Source organism: Gracilinanus agilis, chromosome 3, assembly GCF_016433145.1.
Source record: "Gracilinanus agilis isolate LMUSP501 chromosome 3, AgileGrace, whole genome shotgun sequence".
Classification (NCBI taxonomy): domain Eukaryota; kingdom Metazoa; phylum Chordata; class Mammalia; order Didelphimorphia; family Didelphidae; genus Gracilinanus; species Gracilinanus agilis.
This window is the reverse complement of record NC_058132.1, coordinates 400,932,532-400,949,364: the sequence shown is the minus strand read 5'-3', so window position 1 is coordinate 400,949,364 and position 16,833 is coordinate 400,932,532. Positions and strand designations below refer to the sequence as shown.

Here is a 16,833-nt window from a genome sequence, read left to right as displayed (position 1 = left end):
TGGAAGGGAAATTTTAATTAGCCACCAGAAACTGTGAATATGAAGAATTCCAAGCATAGACAAGTTTAAATAAACTGTTGCTGATTGAAATAACAAGAACCAGATGAATAATCTACACTATAATCACAGTAAAATAAAGACCTCAGAATTATGATTAGTGAAGTAATAAATTATGGCATCAGAGAACTCAAAAAACTTTGTTACACACATCTTAGTAGAAGGTGGGAAGAGCCACTGAGGAATTATAGCAATGTGGAAGGGGAAGTGAAGATAAGTAAAGGAATTGGCATTGGAAAGGAAAAGTGTCACACAATTCTAAGAGCCTGAATTGAAGGAGAGAAGGGGGAAGATTATAAAGGCCATAAGATAGAAAGTAGGGTAAATAAAAAAAATTTGTAACAGATGTGCTCAGATGGCAGGAAGGTAATCTGCTGAGAAAGAAGTAGTGCAGGAGACACAAGAAGTTCAAAGGGTCACAGGGCTTCACTGAGGACAGTCAATTAGGCTGACATAAAAGGTGTGCAGTGCAGCAAGGAAGGTCCAGTTGAGATTACAGCACACTCAATTGCAATATACCCAATGGGTATATTCCATGGTTTCCTTCAAGGAAGAAGGTGGATGGCAAGGATAATGCAGGTGTGAAAAGTGAGAGGGCATGAATGAAGTGGCAGAGGGTTACTTCTGAAGATTACATTCATAAATCTATAGTCTTAAATGTGTTCAGCAAAGAGATAATGGTATTTTATACCAATTTCAAATACATGGAAGTATTATTCTTTGGGGATAGTTACCTTCTTGCCTAATTAATTTTAGTTATTTATCAACTCATACAAGATCGTAAACTTCTTTAGGGCACAGGATATGTCTTTTTCTTTCATAAGGACTTTTTAAGTCCTTTACATCCTGGGTGATAAATGTCTACTGAAATTGACCCGTATCAAAAATAGAGATTACTTTTAGTTCAATTCAATAAACACTTACTGAACACCAAATATGCCAGGCTTGGTATACACAAAGTTTAGATATAACACAAACCTTATCCTTTTAATACAAATAACTACAATAAAACATATAATCACTATAGAAGAAGCAAAAACAAAGTGCTATGTTAAGAATAAGGTAAATATTTTATTATCAAATATTAAGGTTACCTAGAAGAGCTAGCATTTGAATGGGGCTGGAAAGGTATTCTAAGATTGAGAGGAGGAGGAAGGAAACTACAGGCATGACAGATAGATAGTCTTACCAAACAAATGACTAGGAAAGCATAAAGAATATTTTACTAATAGGCTAGTTCAGGTTGAAGCACAGAGTATGTGAGTAGTATAGAATAAGTCTGAAAAAACAGCATGGCTAGACAATGTAGAGACATTGAAAGCTAGACAAAGAAGTCTCAATTTAGTATTTGGTAAGGATCTACTAAAAATTTCTCATTGACATAATGATAAAAGATGTATGAAGATCATAAGTACATCCTAGGAGTAAAACAAAAGCAAATTTGGAAGAAGAGGTAAAAGATTTAGTAATTAGTTGACAAAGCAGAATGTAAGCCTGTATTATGGTGAGAGCACTAAGAAAAGACAATAAAAGAAGTGATACATTAGGAAATGAATTAATAGGGCCGAATTAAATGGATATCATTGATAAGAGAAAATTTTAAAAATCGTAAAAATTCTAAAATTGCAGAGTAGGCATATATTTTGTGGCATCACTTCAGTAAAGTCAGAAGGACAGGCAGAATCTTAGGGAAAAGGTTATATATAATATGCAAACAGCTAGCAATTTGTAGTGCTTCAAGGCATCAAGTAAGGAAGGATAGCTAAAATTTTATGCATAAACAATATGCAAACAGTGTCTCAAAGGTGTATCACATATATTCATATCTGACCTTCACAGTAACTCTTTAGAGTTAACATTATTATCCCCTATTTTATAAATGAGGAAACTGAGGTTTAGAGAGGTTAAATGATTTGACAGGTACATTATCACTAGCAAGTATGAGGCATAATTTGAACTTCTATCTTTCTGACATCCAGTTTGGCATTCTATCCCTTATACCACCCTAGGTGGCAATACAGGAAGGATTTGTGATTTTTATTAGTATGGTCTTTTCATTAACTTAAGTTTGTAATCCAAAAGAGATCAGTAAGAGATCACATTAGGAAGAAGGGAAGAAAAGAGAAGTGCCGATTTGTGTCAGGCACTGTGCTAAGTGCTTTACAATTATTACCTCATTTGCTCCTTATAACAACTCGGAGAGGGAGATATTATCTCCTTTTCACAACTCAAAAAACTGAGCTACAGAAAAGTTAGGTCATTTTACCCAGGGTCACAGAACTAAGTGTTTGAAGCTAGATGTGAATTCAGGTCTTTCTGAATCTAGGCCCAGAGCTCTACTGACTGCATTACCAGCTGCCTCAGGAGAGGCAGCATACTACAGTGCAAACAGCATCAATAGCACCTGGTTTGGAGTCAAGCACCCTAGGTTTAAATATCCTCATTTTGAATCAAATTTGGGCTACTGATATGACCTTGATCAAGTTATAATCTGTCAGCCTTAGTTCCTACATTTGCAAAAAAAGGACTGCAAATAATTGATTTTATTATTAACTTTAACAGATAAGGAGTTACTTGAAGAAAATCTATTTAACATACCATGCTGCCTCCAAATATAAAGTTAGAAGCATAAGGTCTCTTGCCTTTGGGCAAGGATGTCCCCTGTTCCCTACATATCTATCATACTATATTTTAATAAAGAACAAAAAAAATGAGCAAAGAACAAAACTATATTCATAGGAAACTCAGAAGGAGCTGATGGAGATGGAGAGTTTGAAAGTGTATAGGAGATAAGACATAGGAAGGGCCCCAGAAAATAAGAAGAGTATAGGATAAAGGGTACAGTAGGGATTGCTATTGGAAAGGAGTAGGGATATATTTCTTTCTTTGGAACAGAAAGATAAGAAGATACCCTTTTCAGGAGTGATGATCCTATAAAGCAGGGGTCGGCAACCTTTTTGGCCGTGAGAGCCATAAATGCCACATTTTTAAAAATGTAATTTCGTGAGAGCTGTACAGTGCTCACTGTGTAATAGCGCCTGAAAAAAAACTGACTTTATGGCTCCTGCAGAAAGAGCCATACGTTGCCAACCCCTGCTATAAAATTTTAAGAAGTTTCAGGGAAGAGGAGGTAATTTCTGGGCTTTGATGATCTCAATTTTCTAACTGTAAAGAAGGATGCTAAAATATCTGCTACTTTATATATATATATATTGAAGATCTCATGTGAGAGGAAGAGGTATGAAAAGTCCCTGTGGAACATAAGACTGATAGTCATTAAGATCAGAACAGTGTTGACAAGTAGCAGAACAGGCAAGTCACAGTGGACTATTTCATTACTTTTTCTGGGAGTCTAGGAACAGAGAAATTTGATAGGTCCCTCACCCAGGATGAAAGATTAGCAGAAACAGAATGGTAGGAGAGGGGTAAGATATTCCAGGGAACTGATTAGATAATGAATCCATAAAGCAGAAGATAATAGAGTTCAAAGCTAACAAACAAATTTTAATGCCAGATCTTCCATACATTGCTATTTCTATAGATTATCTCAAAATTATAAACAAAAATAATTGCCATTACGTTTATATAGTTTTCACAGACTAAATGCAAAACTCACATGAATTTCAAACTTCCAGCCACTCACTGCCTCATCCGTAAGGATTTTAGTGAAAGATATTGTTAGCCCATCTCGAAAAAAACGTTGACATGCTTCACTTTTAACATCAAGACCTATAAGTAAGAAAAGAAATATAAAGTTTTATTTATAAAATAATAATAGCATTGCCTATGCTTATTATTGACCTGAACTATAATCATTCAGGTGGTTAACAAATCAAGTAGTTAATAAATCAGTAGTTCAATGAATCAAAAAAACCACCACCAATTACATTACAAAAATTTCTCAAAACATTAAAATTAAAAGGCAAAACGACTGCTTGATGTTTTTAAAGTGTGGAGAGATCAACATTTAACTTAATCATTTTATTCTCAATGAATTTTTAAAAATAAATTCATATCTGTAAGCGTTCATTTATAAAAACAAAGACATGACCAGTGATTGATGTAAGAACTACCCAATTTCCCACCCTGTTTTAGATTTTGTCATCTTTTCTCTTACTGAGTCCATATAATACCTAGAACTTGCCACCAGAAAAATCACAGCCTTTCCCTTTACCCTGGGATCAGCGGAAGATCATGTATGATTTAGTAATTCTGGCTGTGGTGGGAAAAGTTGTGATGAGGAAAAAATTAGATACCTTCTAGTCCTTATTGCTTTTCTTTTTAACCCTTACCTTCCATCTTAGAATCAATACTGTGTATTGGTTCCAAGGCAGAAGTAGTTAAGTGTTAAGAGCAGAGTTAAGTGACTTGCCCAGTCTTGCACAGCTAGGAAGTGTCTGAGGCCAGGTTTGAACCCAGGACCTCCTGTCTCTGGGACTGGCTTTCAATCCACTGAGCCACCTAGCTTCCCCCTCCTTATTACTTTTCAATCAGAGTACCCCCAATATCTGTGTTAGCTCATTTCCCCCTAGCTTCCTTCTGATCTTGAACCCAAAACTTGATATTGCGAACATAGCTTCTAGTCCAGGATAAGTAGTGTGTGATTTTCCTCTCAAATAACCCTGCTGTATTTGAACTACTTTAGTACCTATTTCCAATATATAACTATCTTTCCTTTGGGAATCTTTTTATTATTTGGGATTTCCCCCCCTTCATTTACTAGCAGTTAAAAGAAGTAAAGGAAACAAGGAGTAAGGTGAAGGAGAGAATCCTTAGTTATCTAAGAAGATTTTATATCTGTTGTTTGCAGTAAGCTTGGTCAAAAGCAACTGATGAAAGCAGTTGCAGCAGCTACTTTAGAAGCTCATTTCATAGATGAAAAAGTCTAAGCTGGCTAAATGCCACACATCTGGCAAACAGGGGACAGATCTAAAGGGTGGCTCCTCTAATCCCAGGAGAAGGGAAAAGGTACCATATTATTTCATAAAAAGGAGTGTAGGTGGGCATATCCTTGGAGAAGTTGGAAAAGTCAACACTTCATTCATTTAAGATGCATTTACTAAATACCTACACCACGTTCCTGGCACTGGCACAAATATAAAGACAGAAGAAGCCAAGATGGTTGCCACATATAAGGAGCAATAATTAGGGAGACTGGATAAAATTAAAATAACTACAAATGTTTGTTCAGACAAGTTGGCCTAAACTCCCATGAGCTCTGAAGAATAAGGTCTCCTCTATTTCCCTCCTTAGCAGTCATGCTAAACCAGGAGAATCACTACCAACACCAACTTAGGTCTGGGGATCTGAGGACATCTTATTTTTTATTCCTATGGTGGACAAGGAAGATGAGTCCCTAGATCCCCCTATACTACAAGTATAGGATAAAAAAAAACCCATATTTTGCAATATAAGCAAATTAAAATGATGATTTATCTACTGCTATTATATCCTGTACAACACCTTCAGGTGCATAATGGTTTGAATAAGTGGAATTTTTGGGCTACCATAAAAGCCTAAAAACAACATACAACATTATTCCCTATAGCAAAATAGATATTTTGGCTTTTAGAGGAGTATCAAAAGCCATTTATTCGGGGCAGCTGGGAAGCTCAGTGAAGTGAGAGTCAGGTCTAGAGACAGGAGGTCCTAGGTTCAAACCCAGCCTCAGCCACTTCCCAGCTGTGTGACCCTGGGCAAGTCACTTGACCCCCATTGCCCACCCTTACCAATCTTCTACCTATGAGACAATACACGGAAGTACAAGGGTTTAAAAAAAAAAGCCATTTATTCATGTCATCAAGTATTAGAGAAAAGTACAAGTGAATACAACCTTATGTTAAGTTGGAGATTGTTTGATAGAGTAAATCAGGTTTTATCATGATTTTCTTTTGACTATTCCTATGATTTCACTGGCATAGGAAACTCCTTCTCCATCAACACAAACTAGCATCTTCTTTGCAATTTATAGTTTTTGAGAGTACAGTCTATAGACAACGAAAAGTTAAGCAACTTTCCCAGTCACACAACCATTATGGGGTGGAGGCAGAACTCAACTGATTTCCCCAATTCCAAGGACAGAGAAAGATCCACTAAGGCACACAGACTCTAACATGATAAAACAGTTTTTATATCAGTAGCAGTCAGTTTGACAATTTACTCCAGCAGAAATTGCCTAACGAAAGCCAAGTTTCTTGACAATTTCCTTTAAATTATGTATATATAAGTAATATCTTACTAAATAGTTGAAATGCTACTACGTAGCAAAAATGTTAACATAAATCCAGTTTTGTTAATGTCCAACTATACTTCTCCTCTACTGATTTCTCTGTTCTGTTTTTTGTTGTACAGTTGTGTCAGTTATTACAATTTTTTTTAAATGGCAATGGAGAGCAGTATATTACTCCAAAGAACAACAACCTTAAATAAACCAGATGCTAAAAGATGAAAAATAATGAGGCCATCTGCACAATATTTTATTTGAACATACTATTTCTCTAGTATAGGGCAGCTAGGTAGTGAAGTAGATAGGGCAGAAGGCCTCTGTTCAAATTTGGCCTCAGACACTTCCTAACTGTTTGACTCTGGGAAAATCACTTAACCCTGTTTGGCTCAGTTTCTTCATCTGTAAAATGAACTGGAGAAAGAAATGACAAACCACTCCAGTATTTTTGCTAAGAAAAATCCAAATGGAATCACCAAGTCAGACATGACAAAAATAACTTAATCGACAACAAATTTATATATACTTAATTCTATGCATGTAGGGACATTGCTAATGCCCATTATTTTAGCATAATTCTTTAAAAAATATACAAAACATTATTTCTCAATCCAAGAAATTTCAATTCTACTTCAAAGTAGACCCATGTGGTAAGTTTAAGAGTTATTAAGCTGTCCTTTTAAATAACATACAAAATATTGGCTACATTTCATTTCTGGATTTACTTCCTTCATTTTATGAAGGGCCTCTTCTACCAGAACCTTTTAAAAAACTTTTTAAAAATTACCAAGTTTTTGAAGTAGTACATTAACATGAATCAAAACAAAGAAATGGGGATTAGTAGATATGAGCATCAATGAAACCATGTTAATTTTTTTATTATAAAAATGTCTCAAAATATCAATAATTCAGCTATTTTATAAATAAGGGAAAAAGCTAAAATTTTAAATATTTGATTTATTGGAACTTTTGGTAGTTTTGGTATAATTCTCAATCAATTTTTCATGTATAAAGTTTCCAGATGAATAAAATAAACAATTCTATCACAGAAATAGTAGAAATTGATTTGGAGAGGGAGAGGAGAAAATGATGAATGAGATCATATTAAAAATAAAATAACAAAAGACACACAAATTTAGTGCTCCTAATTTTTAAAAGATACTTGCTGTTATATTCGCTTATTGCTTAAGAATCTAAGAAGGTACAGTTTCATATCTCATTAGGAAAAAGCATTATAAAGAAAAATCAAAGTCTTCAAGGTCCTAGACATTTTAATGGTACACATTTTACTAAGTACTGATATAATGATAACTCACCTTTTTTACTAAGATCAATAGCAGCTTCTAAAAGAACTTCTAATTCCCCTTTTGGCAAAACTGGAACCACCCATCGGGGCCTGAGGGTTGTAACAAAAGGATTTTACTGGTTAATAGTGAAAAGGGCCTATAAAGAATCAACCAATTATAACTTATTCACATTAGAATGTAATTGAAAAATTTACCAATCCATTAAACCACATTCTATGGTAGCCAAGGAAATCTACTGTATTCACCTAGTTCTCTAAGCCATAAAGCAAAATACACTGATAATAATAGAGGAAGGGCATATTATATTCTGCTTTAACAAGATTAACATGACATTCAAATGGCTTTGGAATGATAAAATATCAGTTAAATGGTTGACTTTTTGCTAAAAAATACAAAGAGAATTTAGCTACAAGTTCAGAAATAGCAATATTCCTACTACTGAAAAAGATATTTGTTAGAAACATCATTACTAAAAGTAGGGGTGAAATACAGATAATGAGCTGCATTCCAAATATATATATATACATATATATATATATAAAATTCTGTATTAATATGCAGTGGGCACCAACTCTTTCTCAAAAAGGCAGCTATCACTCTTGCTTCCCAATGGGGGTACATTCTTGACTTTAAAGGTACTATAGAATTAGTAATTTCTTTGAGGTGTATGGAGTCTTCAGGGAAGACTAGTAAACCTTTGGTGACAGGCCCTGCCAAATCCTTTTCAGGGCTGCTTTTCTTCTTTGTCGCCCACTTGCCACCCATCTCTCATCTGTGGCTCTAAGAATCTGTAAGAGGCACAGTGGCTATATCCCAATAAACCATCTCAGTAACTAGGCTGAGGGCAAAACTGACAGGCCTTCCTTGAGTAAATTAGAGGGTTGTCTGCCATAGGTATGTGAAGATTTTTTCCAGCAGAAGGGGTGAATGAGATCAACTTGTTCCAATGGCCATAGGCAGTGGAAGCAGGCTCTGTGGAGTGCTTAGTGCTTAGCCAGGTATCAAAAAATTGTCGTCCACTATATCCTAATCCAGTGATGGGCAAACTTTTTAAAGAGGGGGCCAAAGGAAAGGAAATGCTAATCTGTCAGTCTGTTTCTAAGGCAACTCTTTTGAAGTTTCATTGTAGTGGTCAGATTAGGAATAATATTGCACAGCCAGATAGAACATTTCAGGGGGCCACATCTGGCCTGCTGGCCGTAGTTTGCCTATCACTATCCTAAGCCATCACCAGTCACCTTGACTCTTGCCTTATCACTAGTTTTCAATGACTTTGGAAGAGAAAGTAAGGTCAATGACTCATATAAAACCAATTTATGTCTGAGATAAAAGATATCACCAATGATGTCATTTTGGTCCTATTTGAATATGAAAGAAAACAACCAGATAACCAACTAACTAGTAATTTAGACTACATGATCCAGATGAACCTGCCACATTCCCAACAGTCACACAGCTTGAGCATCTAGGTGCTCCATCCCACAAAGACCATCTGGGATACTGAAGAGATTCCTAGACTCAAAATCAGGAGAGATGGACCTGTGTCACATATCTGTCACTTACTACTAGCTTTGTGGTCTCAAAATAGTTTAACAATCAACAAGAAATAATACTAGTCAAAAGAATGAAAAAATAGAAGAAAATGTGAAGCGTCTCACTGGCAAAACAAATGACATGGAAAATAAATTCAGGAAAGATTGGACTATTAAACAACAACAACAACAACAACAACAAAAAAAAAACCACAAACGAGTTTAGACATCATCTTTCAAGAAATTAAGGAAAACTGCCGTGACATTTTAGAACCAGAGGGTAAAATATAAATTGGAAGAAGCCACCAGTCACTTTCTGAAAGAAATCCCAAGGAATATTATAGCCAAATTCCAGAACTCCCAGGTCAAGGAGAAAATACTGCAAACATCTACAAAGAAATAATTCAGACAGAATATTGTGGAGTGAGTCAAAAAACACAAGATTTAGCAGCTTTTACATTAAAGGACCAGAGAGCCTAGAATATGATATTCTATGAGGCAAAGGAGCTAGGACTTCAAATAAGAATCATTTACCCAGTAAAACAGAACATAAAATTCTTCAGAGGAAAAAAGGGGATATTTAATAGATTTTCAAAAATTCCAGATTAAAAGATAAGAGCTCTATGGAAAAATCTGACTCTCAAATACAAAATTTAAGAGAAGCATGGAAAGATAAGAGAAATCAAAAGGCATTCAATACATTTAAATTGTATGTAAAAAGTTGGGAAGATGTAAACATGGGAAGATGATTCTTATAACTCCTAAGAACTTTATCATTATTAGGGCAGTTGGAAAGAAGGACAAGATGTGTGAGTTGAATATGATGGGATGATGTTAAAAAAAATAAAATTAAGGCATGATAAAGAAGAATGCATTGAGAGAAGGGGGAAGGAAAAAAATAGAATGGGGTAAATTATCATATATAAAAGAGGAATGAGGGAGCTTTTACAGTGGAGGGGATGATGGGGTAAGTGAGGAGGGGGGCACATGAGCCTTACTCTCATTAGTAAGGTGAATCTTGCTCAAGGTGAAGGTGCTCAATGAGGGAAGAGCAAACAATTATTTGGGTATAGAAACCTATCTTACCTAAAAAGTATGAGAGGAAGGGGGAGTGAGGCTAGTAGAAAAGAGGGCAAATTGGAGAAGGTGGTGGTCAGAAACTACACATGGGAAAACAGGATGGAGAGTAATACACAGTAATCATAATGGTGCAATTTTTTTTGAAAGTCTCTTTATAAAAACCTAATTTCTTAAATACATAGAGAAATAAGCTGAATGAATACAAGTCACTTCCCAACTGATAAATGGTGAAAGGATATGAACAGGAGCACTCAGACGAAGTAATTAAAGCTCTCCATAGTCATTTTAAAATGCTCTAAATCTCTTTTAATTAGAGAAATGCAAATTAAAATAACTGAGGTGCCTCCCATTCCTAGATTGGCAATTATAACAGAACAGGAAAACTGAGATGCTAATGTACTACTGGGGGAGTTGTGAACTAATTTAACCATTCTAGAGAGTAATGTGACCTTTGCCCAAAGTCCTATAAAACAATACATACCCTCTGACCCAGCAATACCATTATTAGGTTTGTAATTCAAAGAGATAAAACACAAAAAGGGGAAGAACCTACATGTACAAAAATATTTAAAGCCACTCTTTTTGTGGGGGCAAAGAATTAGAAAATGAGGGGATATCCATCAATTAAGTAATGGCTGAGTAAGCTATAAAATGAGCTCAGAAAACCTGGAAAGACTTATACCAGTGATCCCCAAAGTGGGCACCACTGCCCTCTGGTGGGTGCTGCAGCAATCCAGGGAGGCGGTGATGGCCACAGGTGCATTTGGGGGCGGTGAATAACTCTAAGGGGGCGGTGATAGTATGTGACAGGGGGTGCTAAGAAATATTTTTTTCTGGAAGGAGGCGGGGGTTTAGGCCAAAAAAGTTTGGGAACCACTGACTTATACAAACTGAAGCAGAGTGAAATGAATAGAACCAAAAGAACATAGTACACATCAACAGGAATTGTACAATAACTGTGAATGACTTAGCTATTCTCAACAACATAATGATCCAAAACAATCCCCAAAAACTCATGATAAAAACTTTTCATCTGCTTTCAGAGAAGGAACTGACGTGAATCTGAATCCAGACTAGAATTTCTTTCTTAATTTTCTTTTGTTTAAGTTTCCTTCCACAAAAGATTAATATGCAAAAGTTTTACATGATTGCACATGTAAAATATATATGAGAGTGCTTGCCAAGGGTTGGAGGGGTAGAGAGGAGGAAAGGAGAGAATTTGAGACTCAAAAGTCTTTTTTAAATATTGGAAAATTTTTTTTACATGTAGTTGGGGAGATTTCTTTTTAAAAAGAGAGACAAGAGGGACAGTCTTTTGCCTTTCTATAAATTCTCTGTAGTACAGTAGTACTTGGAACATAGTGGGTGTTTAATAAATGTGTACTGATTGACATACCAACTAGATAATCAGTAGAATTAGACAACATATATTTATATTAAACATGTCTTATCTGGTCCCAAAACTGAATTATAGGAAGAATTACATTTGAGAAATATCTCAGGGTTTTAAACACTTATTCAAAATATATCTTTGGTAGATGACTTAGGCAGTTTCTTAACCATGATTTCTTGGTCTATAAAATGAGACAATTGTCCTCAAGTGCTTTTAAGATCCCTTCCAACTCTAAGCCCATACTTAGAGCCTTTATTCCTATGGTGTTCTCTGACACAAAAATTCATATTTTGAAAATAAGTATTCTTTTTATAATATATAGCTATCAGTCATTAGATAAACATCTTGTGGGAGTGGGGTGGGGGGAAGACTAGGGAATAAATCTTTTGGAAAGTGAGTTTTGTGATGAATCTTGACCCAGTTGGGATTCAATATAGTGTTACATATGACTCACATGCAAGTGGTGCAAAGGGTATCAGTGAAGAAATCTCTAATAAGAAAAGAAGATGGACTGGTCATGTAGTAAAGAGGGAAGGATAACTGATGGAAAACCAAAATACTTCACTGGTATTAATAGAATGTTAATGGAACTAAAGAAGGCTTCCAAAAATTGGGTAATGATACTTTAAAAATATTTTATAGAAAGAAATGGCTAAGAGTCACACAAGGAGGAGGGGACATGGATGGGCTATTGTAATTGGAGGGAATACTTATAAATAAATAATAAAAAAATTTAAAAAAGGAAGCACATGGTAAAAACCGTACATCACTCTATCAATCTATATTTTACTCCCCCTGCCAAGAAACAATCTATTTTACTGTTTTTTTTCCTCCTCTCCCCTAAAAATATCTTGACTTCAGTGTTATTTCTCCAAAGCAACAACTAAATGAAAGAACAAAGTAGAATAAATTACACAAAAGAGGTGCCATAAATTAAGAGAAGGCTTGAGGGGGCATCAGGTATAGAGAGGACAATGATTCCTGGAAAAGAAGGGAATATACTGAGGCTAACACCTCTCTGATGAGCATACTTTACAAAATGCTCCAAGGCCTGCCTAGAGATCCCAATCAGCCCAGAGGACTAGAAATTCAGACTAAGAAATTAGTATTGGATCTACCCTATGGATGACTAAAGCTCTGTTTTAGACAAGCACAATATTTAGGCCCAATCTTTCAAACAAGCTCGAGAATCCCATGTATCATGCCAAGTGGAACAAAATACTAATAACCTTCCACTGAACAGAGAGGCCTTTTACTTTAAATACTGGGCCAGGACCACATCTGGATCAATAATAGCAAAGGCAATGCATATGTTTTCTCCTTTTCTTGCTTTAATTAAAAAAACAAAATGATGTACAGATTACATTAAAACCTCACAGATATTATAATGTAAGCAAAAACTAAGTTGACAACTATGTAGAAGAGAGATACAGAAAAACAAACAAACCTGGTAGAAGTATTTCTTGGAGATAACTATAGCAAAATACATTTTAGTAATTTCTTCCATGTTCTTTTAATTGGGATATCTACAACACCTGGGTAGTTAAGGAGGATTGTTTACTGCCACTTCATTTGATATTTCTATCTTGAAGGACAAGTCACAGCACCATTACATTTTCCCATTAACCACTAACTGGCTCAAGCTTGAATGCCAAAAAATTATATGAAACAAGGCTAAGGTTCAAGACTACCACATATAAGTAAAAATAGAAACTAACCTGTTGATCATGTCATCCAACTTTGCCAGGTCAGTGTGGGGAAATGCAGGTTCCTCATCTTCAAGCTGGGGTGGGGCATCACCTTGGCCCTGTTCATCAGGGGGTGTTGCTGGGGAGTTCTCATTAGAAGAATCAGGCGATGAAGTCTTAATTTAAAATGAAATTTTCCAGATTTAGTTTACAGACCACAGGCAAAGTACATCTGGTAAGAAACCATATGTCATTATGAAGTTTATGAATTCCCTTCAACTTCTCTTGTATTATCTGTTTATTACAGATAATGTATGTTCTCATGTACGTATATTGACATATATACACATATCTCAAATTAGCTACTGTAGTACCCAACATGAAATCCATTTCCATAGAAATTAATTACACAAAATCATAAAGTCTCTATGGATATATAGTTTTTTAAAGAAAAATAAATTAGATGCTTAGTGTAGTTAAGAGCTTAATTGCATCTTCTGCAACTTAAAAATTCTCTGCTCTCTATTTGTAAGCCATTAAGTATCTCAACAATAATCCACAAACAAAAATTTCACTTATCTATCTATATAAAGGACATTTGATCCAAAAAAGGGGGAAAACTCAAAGTTGTTTTTTTTTTGTTAGTTTTGCTAATTAAATTGTCACTCAATTATAACTAAAAAGACGCCAAGAAAGCTATATGGAAATTACCTAATAGAGGCAGCTAGGTGGCACAGTGAAAGATCTGAACTCAGTTTGAGCTGAACTAAAGTTCAAATCCTGCCTCAGACACTCAAGGTAAGTGTGACTCAAGGTAAGTTATTTAACCTCTCAGCTTATTTCTTCACTTGTAAAATGGGAATAATAATAGTGCCACCAACTTCACAACACAGTTGGAAAGATCAAATGAGCACTTTTGTAAATCTTTAAGCACTAAACAAATGCTAAATAGCTAGTAGTAGTTAAAACACTTTTAATTTAGTGTCAAGTGCTGTAAGAATCTCCCTTAAAAATGGAATATATTGGGAGAGGCTAAAGGGAAGGGAGATTTTAGAACTCAAGGAAACACTTTTCAATAAAGGAATTTCTCAAATGGCTTCTTTACTGATTTTTATTCATCTTGGATTAAAGATGTGGCTCACAACTAATATCTTCCAAGAGGTTATCCTCAATCACTATTACCACTTATACTCATGACTTCCTGCTTTTGGTTCTTCTGTCTTTAAACATACTTTGTACAGATCTTTTTTGGGTTATAATTTATTCACTACTGTGGAATAATGGGGTGTTTCACTTATACAAATATTCTGGTTAACAAAGTAGAAATGGCCATATCTATTATATAGGTGGTCTTAGTACATACATTATAGCTACCTGAGATGTTAAAAATAAATCTATTCCGGGCTTCCGGGTTAAGATGGCGGCAGAGTAAGAAGCAGCTCTTAACCTCTCCTGACTGAAACACACAAAACTCCTCAAGGGTACATAAAAACAAGTCCAGACGAACGGAGGAACCCCACAACAGGGCATAGCGTGGAAGGTACGTGGAATCGAGACATTTCCAGGCTATAAAGGGCTCTCACTAAATCGCGGGCTGAGCAACCGCCCCACCCCCACCCCCTCCACACACAAAATCTATAGCTCTGAAGCCAGCTAAAAAGAAATAGAGCAAGTTTGGGGCACCCATCGAGTCATTGGCAGCTCCGGGGCCTGTTCCTGAGAGCAGCAAGACTTAGGACCCCATTAAGCCAAAGAAAGCAGGCGAAAACTGAGCGCGGGCGCAGGACCCAGGGCGCACAGCGCAGGCTGAGCAGAACCCAGGCACTGCGGAGGCGTGGGTGGAGGCAGACACAGCCAGGAACTAAAGCTCTGAAAACCTGAGTGGGGAACCAGTGCAGACGGGTATACGACTGTGGAAGCAACGCCCTGAGACTTGTAAAGGAACCTCCTGCAGAGGATCAAGCAAGGGGGTCCACTAGGGGGCTTGACCTTGGAAAAAACCAGATCTCAGACCTCAGGTACCAATAGACCGCGGACAGACACTGAGCGCGAGGATAAACCTGAGAAGCTGCTGGGCTAATGATGGCTACCCAACCTCAGGAAAGTCAGAAGAGAAAGAATAACAACAAGAAAAAGAAGCCCTTAACACTCGACAACTTTTACACAGAGAAAATCCAGACAACCGAGCAAAGAGAGGAGGAGAACAAACAAGCATCCGAACCCTCCTCAAATAAGGAAAACTCCTCACAAGCTATGGAAGAGTTCAAAACTGAGATTTTGAGGAAAATGGAAGAGATCTGGCAAGAAAATAACTGTTTAAAAGGTAAAATCTTGCAATTGAACACCAGAAATGACCAGATTGAAAAGGAATTCCAGAAGATTATGGCCGAAAATCAATCCCTAAAGGCTAGAATCGAGCAATTGGAAGCTAACGATCTCTCAAGACAACAAGAACAAATAAAACAAAGTCAAAAGACTGAAAAAATAGAAGGAAACATGAAATATCTCAATGAGAGAGTGACAGACCAAGAAAACCGGTCTAGAAGAGACAATTTGAGAATAATTGGTCTTCCAGAAAAACCAGAAATTAATAGAAACCTGGACTCCGTACTAAAAGAAATTATTCAGCAAAATTGCCCTGAAGTACTGCAACAAGAGGGCAATATAGACATCGAAAGGATTCATAGAACACCCACTACATTCGACCCAGAGAAGAAATCGGTTAGAAATATTATTGCCAAATTCAAAAGCTTTCAAGCAAAAGAAAAAATCTTACAAGAAGCCAGAAAGAGACAGTTCAAATATCAAGGAGCACCAATTAGGATCACACAGGATCTGGCAGCCTCCACGCTAAAAGACCGTAAGGCTTGGAATACGATATTCAGAAAGGCAAGAGAGCTGGGCCTGCAACCACGGATTAACTACCCATCAAAATTGACTATATATTTCCAGGGGAAAGTATGGGCATTCAACAAAATTGAAGAATTCCAGGTATTTGCACAGAAAAGACCAGGGCTAAATTGAAAGTTTGACATCGAACCACAAAAATCGAGAGAAACCTGAAAAGGTAAATAAGATACAGAGGGGAAAGAAAGAAAACTTATAATTTTTAAATTTGCCTTTTTAAGGGCCTCAGTGAGATCTAATTATCTGTATTCCTATGTAGATAAATGTTATGTATAATTCTCTGTAGTGAACTCTATTCACTACTATAACATTCACTATTATAGTAATCAGAAGAATAATTCACAGGGTGAGGATGGAACACTAAATAATCTAAGATGGCGTGGGGGATGGGAAAGAGGGGGCAAATAGCAGGGAACACCAAGAGAAACATGAGTGAATAAGAAAATAGAATATTCTATTACACACAAAGAGGGCATGGGAGGGAGAGGGGACAAATACTATTATAAGAAGGAGAGGAAGAGAGCATTAAGAGGTAATAATCAAACCTTACTCTTAGTGTAATCAACCCGGAGAGGGAAGAGTCGCTTTATTATCCATTGGGATAAAAAACTCTATCTAACCCTACTGAGAAAGTCAGAAGGGATAA

General features: G+C 36.2%; 1 protein-coding gene across 2 annotated transcripts in view; it reads right to left on the bottom strand.

The window, feature by feature from the left end:
* Window positions 1-16,833, bottom strand: part of USP9X (ubiquitin specific peptidase 9 X-linked) — a 167,238-nt gene that overhangs the window by 132,465 nt on the left and 17,940 nt on the right. For both annotated transcript variants that reach the window (XM_044670172.1, XM_044670171.1), the window contains exons 2-4: window positions 13,311-13,456; window positions 7,597-7,676; window positions 3,674-3,786 (exon numbers count right to left, since the gene is read on the bottom strand). In XM_044670172.1, the coding sequence (XP_044526107.1) occupies window positions 3,674-3,786; window positions 7,597-7,676; window positions 13,311-13,456 (339 nt within the window). The remainder of the gene's footprint in view (window positions 1-3,673; window positions 3,787-7,596; window positions 7,677-13,310; window positions 13,457-16,833) is intronic.